Source organism: Triticum dicoccoides, chromosome 4A, assembly GCF_002162155.2.
Source record: "Triticum dicoccoides isolate Atlit2015 ecotype Zavitan chromosome 4A, WEW_v2.0, whole genome shotgun sequence".
NCBI classification, from domain to species: domain Eukaryota; kingdom Viridiplantae; phylum Streptophyta; class Magnoliopsida; order Poales; family Poaceae; genus Triticum; species Triticum dicoccoides.
The window spans coordinates 473,890,118-473,907,763 of NC_041386.1; the positions used below are offsets into that span (position 1 = coordinate 473,890,118).

The 17,646-nt window shown below is 51.5% G+C and overlaps 1 protein-coding gene across 1 annotated transcript; it reads right to left on the bottom strand.

Annotated features, from left to right (window-relative positions):
- Positions 1-4,300: 4,300 nt before the first annotated feature.
- Positions 4,301-17,143, bottom strand: LOC119286267 (cysteine desulfurase 1, chloroplastic-like). The gene is made up of 11 exons (XM_037565640.1): positions 17,081-17,143; positions 16,728-17,003; positions 15,722-15,855; positions 14,960-15,119; positions 13,503-13,689; positions 12,861-13,006; positions 12,697-12,769; positions 12,495-12,558; positions 5,668-5,767; positions 5,358-5,516; positions 4,301-4,843 (listed from the first exon to the last, which is right to left on the bottom strand). Exons 1-11 carry the CDS (start codon positions 17,126-17,128, stop codon positions 4,673-4,675), a joined length of 1,518 nt encoding a protein of 505 aa, XP_037421537.1. The 5' UTR covers positions 17,129-17,143; the 3' UTR covers positions 4,301-4,672.
- Between the last annotated feature and the right edge of the window lie 503 nt (positions 17,144-17,646).

The window sequence follows — 17,646 nt, forward strand, 5'->3', positions numbered from 1 at the left end:
CCTCCCCTCACGTGTGGTTCTCTCAGGCCTAAACGTGGGCCGAAAGTGGTTTGTAATTTAATTGCGTCAACCAGGCCTTGAACTGAAGACTTTTTGTCTCCGGTACCATGTAGAAGTGCATGCTCTAGCCAATGCAATCAAAAGACCGATCTGATGGAAGAGACTGGGCAATACATTTATATATCAACAATGAGTAATCTTGTAACTTTAAGTTCAATCAGGAACTATAATTCGCTAGATTGATTTTCGTTTTGATTGAGAAAATATATCAGGCAGCGAAATTGACAAGGAAGGGGAAGTACCAGCGAGCAGGCACATTCTGGTATGAAGGGCAAGGTTGGATGACACTAGGAAACTTGAGGTTGTTTGGTTTGAGACTAAGTTTACCAAAGGTTGTCACACCTAAGGTTAGACAAGTTTGATCAATTTAGATGTGTGTTTTGTTTAACCCACATCTTAGACAAGCCATTTTAGGGTCCCACATCATATACTAAAAGTGTGACAAGATTTTCTTAGATTTGTCAAACTTATGACTCCCATTTTAAAGAACTAACCTTAGACAAGTTTGATAAAATGTGGCACTCATAAATCTAGAGCCAAACAGCCCGAAGGGGATAAAGTTGGCAACCCACAAACAGATTTCGAACAAGAAAAGAGATCAAAATCGAGCCGGGGTGGCGCATGCCGGTGATTGATTTCTGAAATGATTTCATTTGATTTCGTTCGAGGAGTCAGTCCACTGTTTCCCGTAAATAAAAAAGAGTCAGTCCACTGAGATTGCGTAGAGGGAGGTCAATGGCATGGAGCACATGTGCCCGAGCGCCGAGCTGTAGCAATGCGAGCGTGCTCCCCGGGAGAGAACCGCCTCCTGCCCGACCGTACACCGCCACAGTGACCACATGCGCCTCACCTGCTAAGAGCATCTTCAGCCGTTGATTTTCAGAAGGCGTTAAAAATCGCCGACTGAAGGCGTATCGGCGCTAACCGTGTGTTAGGGGTGTGATGCTTCTCAGTTGTCGCGCTCACGTTTTTTTAAACAAAATCCGGCGTAAACAAGGCATAAATTTAACCAAACTTTAGCGAGTTCATAACATATTTAAAATATTTTTTTTAAAAAAAGAAAAAAACACTACTAGACCCGCCGTCGCCCTCGCTGTTCCTCGCCGCCCTTGAAGCTCTACATGCCGAGGAGCCTGTAGAACTGCGTGTAGTCGCCGCCGCCGCCGCCGTCGTCGTCGTTGTCGTCGTCGCCTCCTCCGTGGCCGTTGTCCCTGCTGCTCCCCTGCCCAGGATCGCCGACGCGCGGCGGGTTGGATGGTCCAAGGGCGTCCTCGTCCTCGTCGCTGTCGAGGATCACCACGCCGTTCTCGTCCTCGCACCCACGCTGGCGAGCGGCTATCTCCTCCAGGGCTCGGCACTGCTGGGCCATCTCGCCGCCGAGGTAGTCGTCCCGCGCCCAACGGCCTCATCGAAGAAGTCGCGCCGGACTATGGCCTTGTACTTCGCGGGGAGGCCGGGCTCCACCTTCGGCCTGACGAGACGGTCAGAGATGGGGGAGGACTCGACAATGCGGACGCCGGAGCTGCGGGTGCGCTGGCTGATCAGCTGGCTGGTCGGCGTGTCCTGGGGCTCCGGCCTAACGGGAAGGAGGGAGGGAGAGCCGGACGAGGAGGAGGACGCCGGGTCCATGCGTCTCGACGCCCACGAGCTCCCACGCCGATGGGAGGAGGGGGCGCGGGGTACTCCAGCCTGGGCGTGTTGCCGCCCTCGATGTACTCGAGGACGGCCTCCAGCGTGGGGCCGGGCACGCCCCACCATCGGCGGCGGCCGTCGGAGTTGAGCCTTCCGGAGGGCGCAACGCCATTGGTGGCCTCGAGCTGCTCGGCGTGGCGGCGACGGAAGTACTGCTCCCACAGCGGGCTGTCGGGGATGTACCTCGGCCCTTCCCTCGCCGCCTGCGGCAGAGAGGCATGATGAGGGCGATCTCCTCATGACGCGCCGCTCCGGTGGGCGGCGGCGGCACCGGGACCCGTCGACGCTGATCCTCCATGCCCCGGGCACCCGCATGTCCGGCGGGACCGGGTACTCGGCCTCATAGAGAAGCCGAGCTTTGTCCTTGTGAAGGTGGCGACGGCCGAAGCCGTTCGCCGCCGCGCCGTCGTCTGGAAAACGCTCGGTCATAGGGTGAACTAGAAATGGCGAGAAGAGAGGGAGGAACGGGGGCGTCGAGAAACGGGGCATCGGCGGTGGAAAGTCTGTGCGTCACTGGTGCGGGAGGGGTCGGCTTATATAGGCGGCGCTCGCCTGGCCGACGTGTGTACACGTGGCGGGCGAGGGATGCGCGTCGTCCCGTCTTCACTGCGCCGCTCTTGAGGCATCAATGGAGGAGGCTGACCGGCGCGGCAGCGCGCGACAGCTTTGGCATTGATTCCGCCACGGGAACCGAGGTGATGAGGACGACGAAGCGACGAGAAGAACCGAGTCGCTGCGAAGGAGGGCCCGCCAATTTTCGCGCCAAAAACGATTCGGCCGGCGCCCAAGTGCCCCCCAACGCGCCGGGTTCGGCCTGGGTCCGCCGGCAACAATTTCGGCCTGTGCCAGCGAAAAAAGGGCCTTTGGAAACGCAACTGGGCCGATTTTTTACGCCGGCGGCCGAAAAATCGTCTGGGGGCCTTGTTGGGAACGCGGTTGGAGATGCTCTAACACAACACAACACAAGAGGCCCCACAAAAAAAGAAGAAAAAACACAACACAAGAGAAGACACGGCTATGAACAAATGTATCAATTCAAGAGTTAAGGAATACTATTGGGAAGACTTGTCATTTGAGATCCGCCATCTCGTCACGCCAGACATCGTCACTAAGGCTTTTATCTATCAGTAGAGACATTACCATCTATTTATGTATGAGACTTATGTCTATTCTATGTATGAGACAAATGAACTTATGTATGAGACTTATGTCTATTCTATGTATGGGTGATGAAAATGCTCCGGATCCACCGGTAAAATCTCAAGCAAATAGAGTGGATCTATGGGGGTTTGTGAGGGGGAGAGAGAGGGAAAAAGGTGAGTGGGAAAAAAGAGTGATGGTGGGGCCCACAAACCAGCCCCTCCTCACCTTATCCACCACACAGGACCCTACCGCCAGAGGTCCTGGCGGTAGGCTTCAGTAACCTACCGCCGTACCCGATGACGGTACGCCCTTTTCCACGTCAGCGCCTGCCAACGGTCGTCAGTCGCCGTCAAAGGACCTACCGCCAGAGGGGGCGGCGGTAGGACGTGCAAACCTATCTCCAGACCCCCTGACGATAGGCAAAAGGGTCAGATCCCGAAATATTTTCGAATGGGGTCAGATCCTGATTTTGTTTGCAAAAAGGGTCAAAACACGAAATTTTGCCATAGGGAGTCATTTGAAGATGAAGTACGTGGACACTGCCACAGATCTGGCATTTCTTTTGACACTGTTACACATGCTCGTCAGTTTCGCTACCCCACAGGTCATCAATTCCCGTTTCATGATGCACGCAGACCCCTCCTTTTGGCACTGCCGAGATCCGGCACAGGTGAATGGGATCCAATCGACCACAACATGTAATCACTTTATTCTGGATGTCGTGTCGATGGAACGAACGGATGAGAAAAAGGGACGTACGCGTGCATGCATCGGCCAGCCAAGAATCAGGACACAGATCCCTGAAACTGCACCGAACGTATGAGTGTCCGTCATCGGTATCATGCACCACCAACCAAGCCTCCACGAACTGGGAGACAGGAGACTGATCAAGAAGAAAAGCCCCTGAAAATCATTAGAGGCAGGAAGAGAGGGGGAAAAAGAGAGGACGCATGCAGGTGCACTATGCTGCGCCCGAGGAGTCAAAAGCTGCATGGATCTTTGCCATTTGGTTTCGGACACGAGAGTTTCGTGTTTAGGATTTCTGCCACGAATGGATCTAAGTAGAACTTCACATTATTTTGTTTTGTGACCATAGGTTACAAAGAAAACTTCAAAACCTTGAAAAAGAGAGAGAAGTCATGGGCTTCAATGGCAACAAATGCCACCCTACTATCCAAACTGAAGGCGTTTCTGCCGAAACAAAGATGCAAAAGGCAAGAGAAGCCGTTACCTCTTCAGGATGTACGCAGCGTCCAAACAGAACAGCTGCAAGTACTCCCTCTCTCAAAGAATAGTGTCAAAAAACGTCTTACATTTTAAGACACAGGGAGTACATGCCAATGTTGCTTTCGATTGAGTAATACAGGAAGCTTGCAAAATATCAAACGACAAGGTCCCAAACCGATTAGTAAAACAAAACTTCATTCAGTCTCTTATTATTACATGTGTAAAGTGCAGGCCTCAAAATCACAAGTATCCACCATGCTTACTGTTATGGAGTTATTGACAGATCGTAAATTACAGATGAACTGGCCAACGGTCCAGGTATAATACGGTTTATATATAGGAAATAAACGGAGCCGCCCAGGCTACATAGCCGACAGTACTTTATCTCGAAACTTCCAGAGGGCAAGAGTACTGGAGTAGATAAACTTGCCCGTGCATGGTTTACACGAAAAAGCTGAAAGACATCAGACAGTTTGAGCAGGTAGGCCTTCTATCGCACTTCAACTAGTGAGAGACAACGAGGAAGCTAATGTTTGCTAACTGAACTGCACTAGTGGTGGGAAGTAAGGAAATCAATGGTAGCTTTTAGCCCATGGATGAAGGCATCCACCTCCTCTTTTGTGTTGTAAAAGTGAAGACTAGCACGGGCGCTCGCATTGATACCAAGGGTGCGATGCAAAATCTGTGCACAATGATGCCCTGACCGAATCGCTATGCCATGCTGAAACAAAATAGTCAGCATATATCAGTTCTATATAGCTAGTAGTAGCGGACATATTTCACAAAACCCATCACAACAAGACAGCAATTTGACCAAACAATCTATCGTCATCAGTTCTTTTTCTATGTCAACAAGGGGCAACTGATGCCTCTGGAAAATGAGATCTCTCACTATGCCTGGTACTTGCCTCACCAAAAATCTACACCTAATGTTAAGAACCATATGTCATATGATGTAAACAGATCTAGAATTCTACCCCCATTTAGACTGCGGTTGAAATTAAGCAACATAGCAACTCCTGGATAGACGAGTAATACCGAAAACGCATATGCTGGAAAATTACATAATTCCAAGGAAATACCGAAAACGCATATGCTGGAAAATTACATAATTCCAAGGAAAGTTCCTTTATGGAATCTAATAGAGAAGCAGAGCTAGCATTGGAGCAGTACAACTATTGCTAAAAACAGAACTAGCATTTGCATCTGATTCAGTGGTTGAAACATCAGCATACCTGGAGATCAAGAATTTCGGCAATATCTGTTGGATGAACATTCTCAACATTGAAAGAACATAAAGGAGCACGGTGATCACTTGCAGAAGGCGCTGGACCATAGATACGAACATTTGGAACGGAGAGAAGGCTCTCATAAAGGTACGACCCCAACTCTTTCTGGAAGACAGAAAAAGACAAGTGAGGCGCTACATAGGGATAGTTCTCCAACCCTTTTTGGAGAGCAGAATAAGAAGAATCGTAACAATAGGCACGGAGACTAAAATATACATATTAAAAGAGGTAAAATAATGAAAGAAATTATACTGACCTCATACTCGTGGATCGTCTGCATGCCAAAGTGTGACAGATAATCTATCGCAACCCCCAATCCTATAGCTTCTCCAATTGCAGGAGTTCCAGCCTCAAATCTTTTCAGAACACAATACAGTTAAAAACTTAGAATCTAACAAAAATAGAATCTTAAGTGCAATATAAGGTTGACCTTTCTCAGTTGCCCTAGCAAACAATGTGAAGCAGAGACAAATTTTAACAACTGTCAAGGGAACTTTTTGAAAAAAAACATATAATGGAACTGTAGAAACAAATTAAAATTGCAACATATCTTTACTCCTATAAACAAACCAGTTGGTGGTGATGGTGCGTTTGCTCTAAGGTCACACGAACCGTTAAATTTGTTACTAACGGTTAGGATTGAGATAGCATTGCTAACCACTCACTTAAATTCATTTCGCAAAAAACCCTGATCTAGTATGAATTTGTGGGGATACACTGAGTAGCGCCGCAATTCAGCAAAGTAATTAGTCCTATAAACATGCCCGTATGAATCTTTTGTAGTCAGTAGTAACACACGTCTTTCTAGCTAGTTGCTTCAAGATAAATGAATCATGTTTTTCACTTATCTGAATTTCTGGTAAAAGTTATCTTGTGATATTCTTGTTCCATTTTTAGTTGGCAATTGATCTGTTCCTATAACAAGGCATGAGGAGTGAGTTCTCACTAACTAGTTGTTATGACCGGCCGGACCTACAGCCGTAGGAGGCCCACCGGGCAAGCTTAGCCCGCAAGTTATCTTAGTTTTATTTCACGTTATGGTTATATAAACAGATTGTAAGACTATTTTGAGATTTAAGCAATAAGACTATTCTATTGCCGGCTCCCAGAGGAGCCGGAACTCTAAACCCTAGCCGCCACTTGCCTTCGCCTTCGCCGCCACCGTCGCAAGGACGGCGCCTCGTCGCCGGCCGCCGCGCTCCAGTTCACGCCCGCCTCCCTCCTCCCCGTACCACCTACGTCCCAGACCTGGTAGGGCTCTAGGTTCTACCAATTTGGTATCCAGAGACTCCGGTTCGATCATGTCTTCCTCATCACCGCCGCTGCCGCTGTCTACCGGCACCACCGCCCCGCTGTCCGCTTCCCCGATGACCACCGACGGAGCTCCGACGCTGCCGGGGCCGACCACCACCGCGCGTGCCCCAACACTGCCGGCCCCAGTCGCCCCCGCGCCACCGCCAACCATCGTCTTCACGCCGGAGCAGATGATCACCGCGCTGCAGCATCTTCTGACGGCAGTCCAAGGCCTCCAGCTGCACATGGCGGGGCCCTACCCACCACCGCCGATTGCACCGCTCACCGCCTACGGCCAACCCGCGCTGCCGTGGCAGTCACAGGGCGCGGCCGCGGGCGGCGGCCTCCTGCTGCTGCCTTTTCAGGCGAGCCACCCCAGCGGGCCACCATCGCCGCTGCTGCACCCTCATCAACAACCGGCTGCGGGCCCCATCTGGCCGCAGTGGCCAACCACGGCAACCGCAGCACTCGGCTCTCCCGTCCACGCTCCACCACCGACGATGCAACCACCAGCACCACCCCTGCCCATCAACCAGGTCCGGTTCCCACCCTCTCCGTCGCCAATACCAGCATGGGCGGCTGGGTCTTCGCCATCGCCGGTCTACACCACGGCTGCCAAACAGCCGACCCCGTTTCCGCAGTTTGGCGGGCCATCCGGCTCCACAGGTCGCTACCCGGAGTACTCCGAGCCGGCGCCACCGGCCACCCTGCTCCGCTCCTCCGAGCCAGTTCGACACGGCGCTTCGGCACAGGCACCGCCGCGGTTCGCGAAAATCGACTTCGCCACCTATGATGGCACAGAGGACCCCCTCAACTGGCTCAACCAGTGCGACCAGTTAGCGCACCCTCGCCTCGGAGCGCACCTGGCTCGCCTCCTACCACCTCCGCGGCGCGGCACAGACCTGGTATTACGCCCTCGAGCAGGACGAGGGCAGTATGCCCCCTTGGGAGCGCTTCCGCGAGCTCTGCCTCCTTCGCTTTGGGCCCCGGGTCCGTGGGAGCCGCTTGGCGGAGCTCAGTCGCCTCCCCTTCACCTCCACGGTGCAGGACTTCGCCGACCGTTTCCAGGCCCTGGCTTGCCACGCTTCGGGAGTGACGGCGCAGCAGCGGGCCGACCTCTTCATCGGTGGCCTTCCGGATCACAACTGCGTGGACGTGGAGCTTCGCAGACCTCAAGACCTCCAGACGGCCATGTACTACGCCCGCGCCTTCGAGTGTCGCGCCCCGGCTCGAGGAGGCCGCCCGGCCACCCGACAGGCCCCGGCTCTGGGCCGGCCACCCCCGGCCGTTCCGGCGACTACCACCCCGGCCGCGACGCGGCCCTTTCGTCGGCTCTCTCCGGCGGAGCAGATGGAGCGGCGGCGCTAGGGCCTCTGCTTTAACTGCGACGAGCCCTATACGCCGAGCCATGTCTGCCCGCGCCTCTTCTACTTGGAGACGGTCGACTACATCGAGGAGGCCACCTCGGCCGACGGGGCCGACGCACGGCCACCCCCAGCGGTTGCGGAGGCCGTACCCGCCGCCGCCCCGGCGACGACACTCGTGGTCTCTCTACATGTGTTCGCTGGCATCCGCGATGAGCGGACCATGCTTCTGCCGGTGATGATCCACGGCGAGCGCTTGGTGGCCTTGGTGGATACAGGCTCCACCCATAACTTCCTGCCCGAGGCTACTATGTGTCGCTTAGCGCTTCAGCCGATGGGCGGGGAGCAGCTTCGGGTCACGGTGGCCAACGGCGATAGTCTCGGTGCCATGGGCTCACACAGAACGTGCCCATCACCATCGGCGACGAACACTTCTCCATCACTTGTGCGGGCATTGACTTGGGATGTTTCGACTTCATCCTTGGCGTCGACTTTCTACGGACCCTCGGTCCCATCCTTTGGGACTTCGACGCTCCGACGATGACGTTCTGGCGGCTGGGCCGCCGCATCCGGTGGGATGGCGTTGGGGGCCCCTCCCAGGTGTCACCGCAGCTCCAGCTGGCCGCCGCTACTTCCGAGCCGAGCACCCCCTGTTGGAGCACCTTCTGCAGCAGCACGGCGACCTCTTCATCGAGCCGCAGGCCTTCCACCAGCCCGGGCATACAATCACCGTATTCACCTTCTGCCGGGCTCGGCACCGGTGGTCGTTCGTCCCTACCTCTACCCGCAGCTGCAGAGGGACGAGTTGGAGCGGCAGTGCGCCCTGATGCTCGCCGCGGGCATTATCCGGATCTCCACCTGGCCGTACAACGCGCCGGTCCTCCTCGTCCGCAAGTCGGACGGCACGTGGCGTTTCTGCATCGACTATCGTGCCCTTAATGCTGTCACACTTAAGGACAAGTTTCTGATTCCAGTGGTCGATGAGCTTTTGGACGAGCTACATGGGGCACGTTTCTTCACCAAGCTCGATCTCCGGTCCGGGTACCACCAGGTGCGCATGCACCCGTACGACATCGCCAAGACGGCGTTTCGGACTCACCACGGCCACTTCGAGTTCTTGGTGATGCCCTTCAGCCTTTCCAACGCCCCGGCGACCTTCCAGGCTCTGATGAACAACGTCCTCCGGCCCTACCTATGTCGGTTTGTGCTCGTTTTCTTTGATGACATTCTTATCTACAGCGCATCTTGGGCGGAGCATCTTTAGCACGTCGCCATCGTCTTCAACGAGCTTCGGGCACACCATCTTCATCTTAAGCGCTCAAAGTGCTCGTTCGGGACGCCGTCGGTCGCCTACCTCGGCCACGTCAACTCGGCCAACGGGGTTGCCATGGATGCCGACAAGGTGGCGGCCGTCGCAGCCTGGCCGATGCCGCACTCGCCGCGGGCTCTTCGCGGCTTTCTGGGCCTTGCGGGCTACTACCGGAAGTTTATCCGGGAGTTCGGCCTCATCGCGTCGCCCCTCATGCGTTTGCTGCGCCGTGACGCTTTCGCTTGGGACGATGAGGCGACGACGGCATTCGAGGCCCTCAAGGGGGCCCTCACGACGGGGCCCGTCCTTCAGATGCCAGATTTTGATCGCCCTTTCGTGGTGGACTGCGACGCCTCCGGCGTGGGGTTCGGCGCAGTGCTTCATCAGGGCGAGGGCCCTCTCGCCTTCTTCAGCAGGCCCTTCGCTCCGCGCCATCTTAAGCTCGCGGCGTACGAGCGCGAGCTCATTGGCTTGGTGCAGGCGGTGCGCCACTGACGGCCCTATCTGTGGGGTCGGTCATTCCAGATTCGCACGGACCACTACAGCCTCAAGTTCTTGCTGGACCAGAGGCTGTCAACCGTGCCGCAGCACCAATGGATCAGCAAGCTCTTCGGCTTTGACTTCTCCGTCGAGTATCGCCCCGGTCGTCTTAACATCGTGGCCGGCGCCTTGTCTCGCCGCGACGCCGGCCACGACGCCGCTGTCACCGACGCTGAGGGGGCGGTGCTATGCATCCGCTCCGGGCCGACCTTCGGCCTCTTCACCGACATTCGCCGGGCGACAGCGACCGCGGCCGACGCCCTTCTCCTTCAGCAGCAGCTGGCTGCGGGTGACTTGGAGGAGCCCTGGCGCTTCATCGACGGCCTGCTCCTCCACGGGCGTCAGTTCTTTGTGCCGACGCATGACGATCTCCGTCATCAGGTGCTGCTACTGGCCCATTCGGCGGGCCATGAGGGTGTGCAGAAAACTCTCCACCGTCTCCGCGCCGACTTCTATATCCCTGGCGATCGGGCCCTGGTTCGTGACTGGGTCCGGTCTTGTGTGACGTGCCAGCGCAACAAGACGGAGACGCTACGGTCGGCTGGTCTGCTCCAGCCCTTGAAGGTGTCGTCTCAGGTCTGGGCGGATATCTCCATGGACTTCACCGAGGGCCTCCCTAAAGTGGGCGGCAAATCGGTCATTCTCACGGTGGTCGACCGCTTCTCCAAGTATGCTCACTTCATCGCGCTCGGTCACCCGTACATGGCGGCGTCCGTGGCCCGGGCCTTCTTCGACGGGATCGTCCGCCTCCGCGGGTTTCCTTCTTCGATCGTCAGTGATCGGGATCCCGTGTTTACGGGGCATGTGTGGCGCGACCTCTTCAGGATGGCGGGTGTGAAGCTCCGCCTGAGCACGGCTTTCCACCCTCAGACGGATGGCCAGTCCGAGGTCGTCAACAAGGTGATTGCCATGTATTTGCGTTGTGTCATAGGTGATCGTCCTCATGCATGGGTGGACTGGCTCTCGTGGGCGGAGTACTGCTACAACACCTCCTATCACTCCGCCCTCCGCGCCACACCCTTTGAGGTGGTCTATGGTCGCCCGCCTCCGCCGATTCTTCCGGTTGATCCGTCCACAGCTCGGACCGAGGCGGCCGGGGCCCTTCTGCGGAGCCGTGACGAGATGCTCGCGGAGGTCCACCAACGTCTCCTTCAGGTCCAGCAGTTGGCCAAACACTACTACGACGGTCATCATCGCGAGGCGGAGTTCGCGGTGGGCGATTGGGTGTGGCTGCGTCTTCTTCACCGCTCTACGCAGTCACTAGACCCTCGCGCGAAGAAGAAGCTGGGTCCTCGCTGTGCCGGGCCCTGCTGTCCTCGAGCGCATTGGGAAGGTGGCTTACCGCCTTCAGCTTCCGGCGGGCACTCGCATCCACAACGTCTTCCATGTGGAGCTGCTCAAGCCTTTCCGTGGAGAGCCACCCACGGGCCCTCCCGCGCTTCCCCCGACTGCCGACGGACGTCTTCTTCCTGGACCGGAGGTCTTACAGGCCCAGCTACGTCGAGGCGTGTGGTACGTGCTGATTCAGTGGGCTGGACTTCCAGCAGAGGACGCCACTTGGGAGCAGCGCGAGGAGTTCCTGTCAACACTATCCAGAGTTTCAGCTCGAGGACGAGTTGTTTGCGCGGGCGGGGAGAGATGTTATGACCGGCCGGACCTACAGCCATAGGAGGCCCACCGGGCAAGCTTATCCCGCAAGTTATCTTAGTTTTATTTCACGTTATGGTTATATAAACAGATTGTAAGACTATTTTGAGATTTAAGCAATAAGACTATTCTATTGCCCGGTTCCCAGAGGAGCCGGAACCCTAAGCCCTAGCCGCCACTTGCCTTCGCCGCCGCCGCCACCGTCGCAAGGACGGCGCCTCGTCGCCGGCCGCCTCCCTCCTTCCCGTACCACCTACGTCCCAGACCCGGTAGGGCTCTAGGTTCTACCACTAGTCAATGGACATTAGGAGGAATAGCAGTCAGCTAAAAGGCCCAACCGTCAGCGAAGAGGACCCTGCAGCGGCGTTGTACCTGCAGGAAGAGCATGTGCTTGCAGGGTGGCTGCGTCCCTGCAGGCTGCAAGAGGAGCAGCAGGAGCTGTTGTCCCAGTCCTACGGAAACAAGTGGTGACAGCAGCTCAGAATGAGAGCAGAGGCAGCGGCGTGGAAGAGTAAGGCAGCGGAGGCAGGTGAGATGGAGGTGGTGGTCTGGAAGAGATAGTTGCCAGGATCATCCGAGGGGAGGCAAATGACATTGGTCAATCAAGAGGGATAACATGTGTATTCCTCTTCTGATACCTTGTTAGGAGGAATAACATGTGTATTCCATGTGGCTCTAGGCCAGTATACAGCACATGTGGAGGCGTTCTTTAAGGATACCTAAACAGGTACACTACATATCGAACCTGCGAAACATCATCATTGACTGTGATTCTAGATACATGTAACATTCCGCTCTACATGAAGTAAGTTTTATCATTCTCGCTATAGTATTATTTTGTACTGTCTTTGTTCACAAAATTTGATAGCATACAGTGACAGATATGAATTAGTCTAGGAAGATCAAAACAAAGAGAACTTGCTTCCTCACCTAGAAGGCGGCTCAGCATATGTAGATTTGTCTTCGAACACATCTGCAATCATTTCACCACCACCTGCAAAGAAACTATTATTTTAAGATAAACATAAATATATTTCTCTTAAATAGGAAGGCTCTGTTTCAACAAGAGGACCTAACTAACTAATTTATCCTCTGAAGTAGAGAACATTGCTTCTGCCTTGCAGTATCTTACCTAAGAAAGGCTCCATAGATGACAAGATCTCAAATTTTCCATGCAAGAATCCGACGCCTGTAGGGCCACACATCTGAGAAGTTTAGCCCATAACTTGTAAAGGTCATTTTGCTGTTCTGGGATGACTATGAATTTGTTGCAAGCAGATAATTAATAACACAAACCTTATGCGAGGATGCAACAAGAAAATCTGCACCAAGCTTCTGAACATCAACTGGCATATGAGGAACACTTTGACAAGCATCTACAAGAACTTTAGCTCCAACTTTGTTTGCACATGATACGACCTCCTCAATAGGAAGCATTGAACCTGGCAATGATGAAGGAATATAATATAGTCGTTCTCAGTAATTATTCTCTCTAAGACAGAAATAACATGAATAAAGTTAGAATGACAGGATCCAACCATTGAACATTTGCCATAAAACTACCCTTTGTCATAATTCGTAACTCGTCATCATGAGATAATGGAAATAAATGAGTGAAGTCAGATGCTACAATTACCATGCTCACCTACAGTAAAACTACAAAGTGCAGAGGTGTATGCAGCTAATTGAGTTGCATTCTGTTATTTACTATGACATGTTTTGACTCTAATTTCTACTCTACCACTTCCGCACAATAGATATCCATCTTTGCGCCACGCTTTGACACATACATCCATGGCTTGCATTAGCTCTAATATCCTTAAATTAAGAAAGGCATCTCATTTACACTTGCCACATAATGGTATACATGTAGGGGGGGATTTATAGTTCCCATGAACCTTAAATAAATAAATATTTGAGAAGGAAAAACCTTCTTACCCAGGACGTTTGAAACATGATGGACAACAACAATCTTTGTCTTGCTTGACAGAAGCCCTTTTAACTGCTCCATGTCTGGAACCTCTTCTTTAGTCAGCCCAACATACTTTAGGACAGCACCAGTTTTTTGGGATACAAATTGCCAAGGAACAATCGCACTATGATGCTCTGCAACTGTAAGAATAATCTGCTCGGCAAAAACAGCAGACGAATTACTATCAACAAGTGTACAACGAATTGCATATTTTTATGAATCATTATAAAAATCAATGTTTGGTGAAATTTTTATAAGATAAATTTAACAATTTTATCTAGAACAACGGCAGGTTATGGATCACTATATGAAGAGTTAGCAATTAATAGGCTAGAAAGAGATGAGGAAAATAATAATATGGGGTGCATAAATACATGAAGAGAGAATTCCTTATTTAACACCGTCTTAAAATTTGTTGCCTTATTCGACACTGAAAAACCTTTTCTTCCTTATTTAACACCGAGTCTAAATTTTATGCCCTTTATGACACTATCGTCCATTTTGAGCCTTAATGGTGTTAAATGACACAAGAAAAGACCTATTTGCCCCTCATGTGATATGTGATCAAAAATTTACGTGTATGTGTGTATTCGGCTGACTCGTTTTGTGCCTCGGTCCCAACCTTGACGGTGTTGTAGCCAAGTGCTTTCCGGCGTACAGGCGTATGAGGCTAGCTCGAATTTTTTTCCAAGCTAATGGGTTCCGCCGAGACGTAGATGGTAATGTGCACATACACACCAAGAAACAAGCAAGTAGACAGGTGGGTCGATTCTAGTTGGACGTGTACTCCTATACATACTGGACGAAGCTAGCTAATTAAGCAGCCGATCTCTCGCTTGATTGATTCTACTTTGGCTGGCTAGCTAACCAAGCTAGCGATATTATCATGGCGACAACACAAACACACGAGATGGTTGATGACATGGTCGTGTCGGTCCTGTTTATTTTCTTTTGTTCAATATACCAACTCTATTAACTTACTGATTTGTTGTATACTACTACCGATTGTGTACAGGCACTAACTATTTTCACACAAAAAAATGTACAAGCACTGACACAATATTAACCACATCCAGACAGAGTCGCATGATGAAGCTAAACTACCACATAACAATTTTAATCACAAATCACATTGGGGGCAAATAGGTCTTTTCAGGTGCCGTTAAGGCTTAAAATGGATAAAAGTGTCGTAAAGGGCATAAAATTTAGGCACGATGTCAAATAGGGAAGAAAAAGTTTTTGGTGTCAAATAGGGAAACAACATTTAAAAGAGTGTCATATAAGGAATTTTCTCATACATGAAAAAGGTCAAACAGTGTTTGAAGAACAGTATTCATGATATGCATCAAAGTAGAAGCATAAAAAGAAGTTATGACTGGCAGGTAGAGCACGAAGTATCAGCTGGGGAAGATGGAGGATTCACCTCATCTCCTTGTTTTAAGTTAGATAGGCCCCATGAATAAGCTACTAAATTGATAGCTTCTGTAGCATTACGAGTAAAAATAATCTCTCTACTATCAGCCGCATTGACGAAATTTGCAACTTTCCTTCTTGCACTCTCATATGCATCAGTAGCCTTTGCGCTGATGATGGTGAAGAAAAAATGTCAGTAGGAGGAAAACATATGTATACATATGCACATAGCTCGCAAACACAAAGCATATGATAACCTACTTGATTGAGTGATACAAAACTAGCAGCCTAGCAATACCATACTATGAAGCAAATCGACTGCTTATCTTTCTATGCATGCAGTTGATCATCATATATCGCAAAACTCGACACCTATAGCATCATCGTCCAACACAAGAAAATTATGTGAGCACTACCATACCTCACAAAACAGACAAGTCATATACGGGGAAATCACAGAAGAAATTGTGCAAGGCGAAAAGTGAAATGTAATCATGTAAAATAGTTTTGTGCTGTAGGAGGTGTTCTGTGGTGATTCACATCCATATTCCTCGTAGGAGAGTAAAAGGGTAATCTTCTGTTTCTCGAAAAAAGGGTTTTCTCCTGCAGAGCTCAACGCCTCTAGGGGTCTAGAGCCAGATATTACATCAGGGCCACAGCCTTGCTTTACTCACACTTAGAAATAGAGAATATGCATCCAAATTCCTGGTACTAGTGGGTATTTTACACTTACAACACCAATTAAGACATAAAGGACAAATCAAAAAATTACCTGAGAGCATGAATGCCACGGTGAACATTCGAATTATAAAATCGGTAGTAGTCGTCTAAGGCTTTCATCACATGAGAGGGTTTCTGTGATGTTGCACCATTGTCGAAGTAAACTAATTTGTTACCATCAAATTCCTGCAAGTTCCGATGATCATAAATGATATAAAAACCACCTCACTCGAATGCCAAAAGTGTACACATAACATACTGTAAGGTTAAAGTTTGCGACATAGTAATAACGAAAGAATCCAACATGTAAACCAAAAATAATTTTGCAGTTACTGAATCCTCATTGAATAAAACAACTTTGTCCTGGAGGGCTCTACAAACGGATCTTTTACACGCATGACCGAAACAAAAGAAAGCTGAGTGAAACTTATATCAGCTTATCCGCAGTGGTAACTGCACCAGACACGGTGATATGCTAAAAGCCATATCTCTCTTATGAACATTTTTTCCGATAAAGGGCGCTTTTATTAACTCATAACGTAGCATCAAGAGGATACATATCATGATGAGCAACACCCGGCCTCTGCATAATTCGGATGCACACAGCCAAACTCAAACAGTCTGAAAGAAGATAAAAAGTTGACATATCGGCACCAGTAGAGTCAAATAGGACCGTCACTATGCCTATGTCGAAGGAGGTGATGGGCTGATACGGAGATTATGCTGCCACCCATGTTGGGAAAAAACCTCCATGGCCACTCGCTCCAATTGCGTACACACCACCTTAGAACAGTAGTTGGAACTCCGTACGGTGAAGCATAGACCCTCTTATGAACAAATGGAAATATTTTTAGGCAGCAGCAAAAGCAGGACTACATACATGTTGTAATCAGGAGTAACTAGACGCGCCGCAATAAAAAACGATCCGATAATTTATTGGGAACAAACATAATTAGATGCGCGACTGTAAATACTATTTCACTAATCAAATTCAAAATTGGACTGGAATGGCACGAACAACCAAACAACGAGACGAGCCGGGGATGGGCAGGGGAGACCTGGTCGAGGATGGGGAAGTCTACGCGGGTGAGGTCCCCGAGCGAGGAGGCCGGCTCCGCCTCCCGCGAAGGCGCGGCCACGGCCGCCGTCGCACAGCGGCCCCGCCGCGGAGAAAACCTGACCACAGCGCCGCCGCCGATAGTTCCGGGATAGCTGCGGTTCCTGACGGAAGAGGGGAAGTACCGGAGCGACGCCACCGCCGCCGCCGCCGCGGTCGCCATGCGCGCCGTCTCTGTGGGTTGGATTAGCCAAAGCTTCGCGGTGTGTTTCCGTTCCTGCCACGTGAGGCCCACCCGTCAGCGTCGAAGTGTGTTTAACCGGTCAGGGTGCGGGACCCGTACGGTGGTCTCACATTAGAGCGGCAGAGTAACACTGAATGGTGGAGCGGCGCCGCCTGCATGTAGCAACTGCTGCCGTCGCCGCCGCCGCCCGCCGCCGCGGACCTCCACGTTCGACAATAGCGCCTTCCTCTACGACGCCAGGGAGGTGTTCCATGCCAGGTGACCAGTTATTATACCATGCTGAGGCTAGGGGCTGTCCGTGGTGTAGGGCAGTAGCACGGCACCTGTTCGATCGAATGCGTGGTCGAGTTGCTGTGTTCGATCAAACAGTTTGCTGGATAGGTTCTGTTCCTAGGCGTCAACAAATTTTCCCTGATTTACAGTGTGAGATGCGCACGCCATGAGTTTCGATGAATTTTTTCCACGATTTTCCACAGTTTATATGATGTGAGACTGCATTCCTAATTTCCCATCGTGAATTATATGAAGCAAATTCTCCGTGTCGCTAGAAAAGGAAAGGTTGAATCTCTGCATAGGATAGCTGAGTTTGCCATCTCGTTTTGTGAGGCACCAGAAGTGGTCAGCAAGGGGAAAAGGCACAAGATGGAGTTGATGCTGTCATTTTACAGCAAAAGGG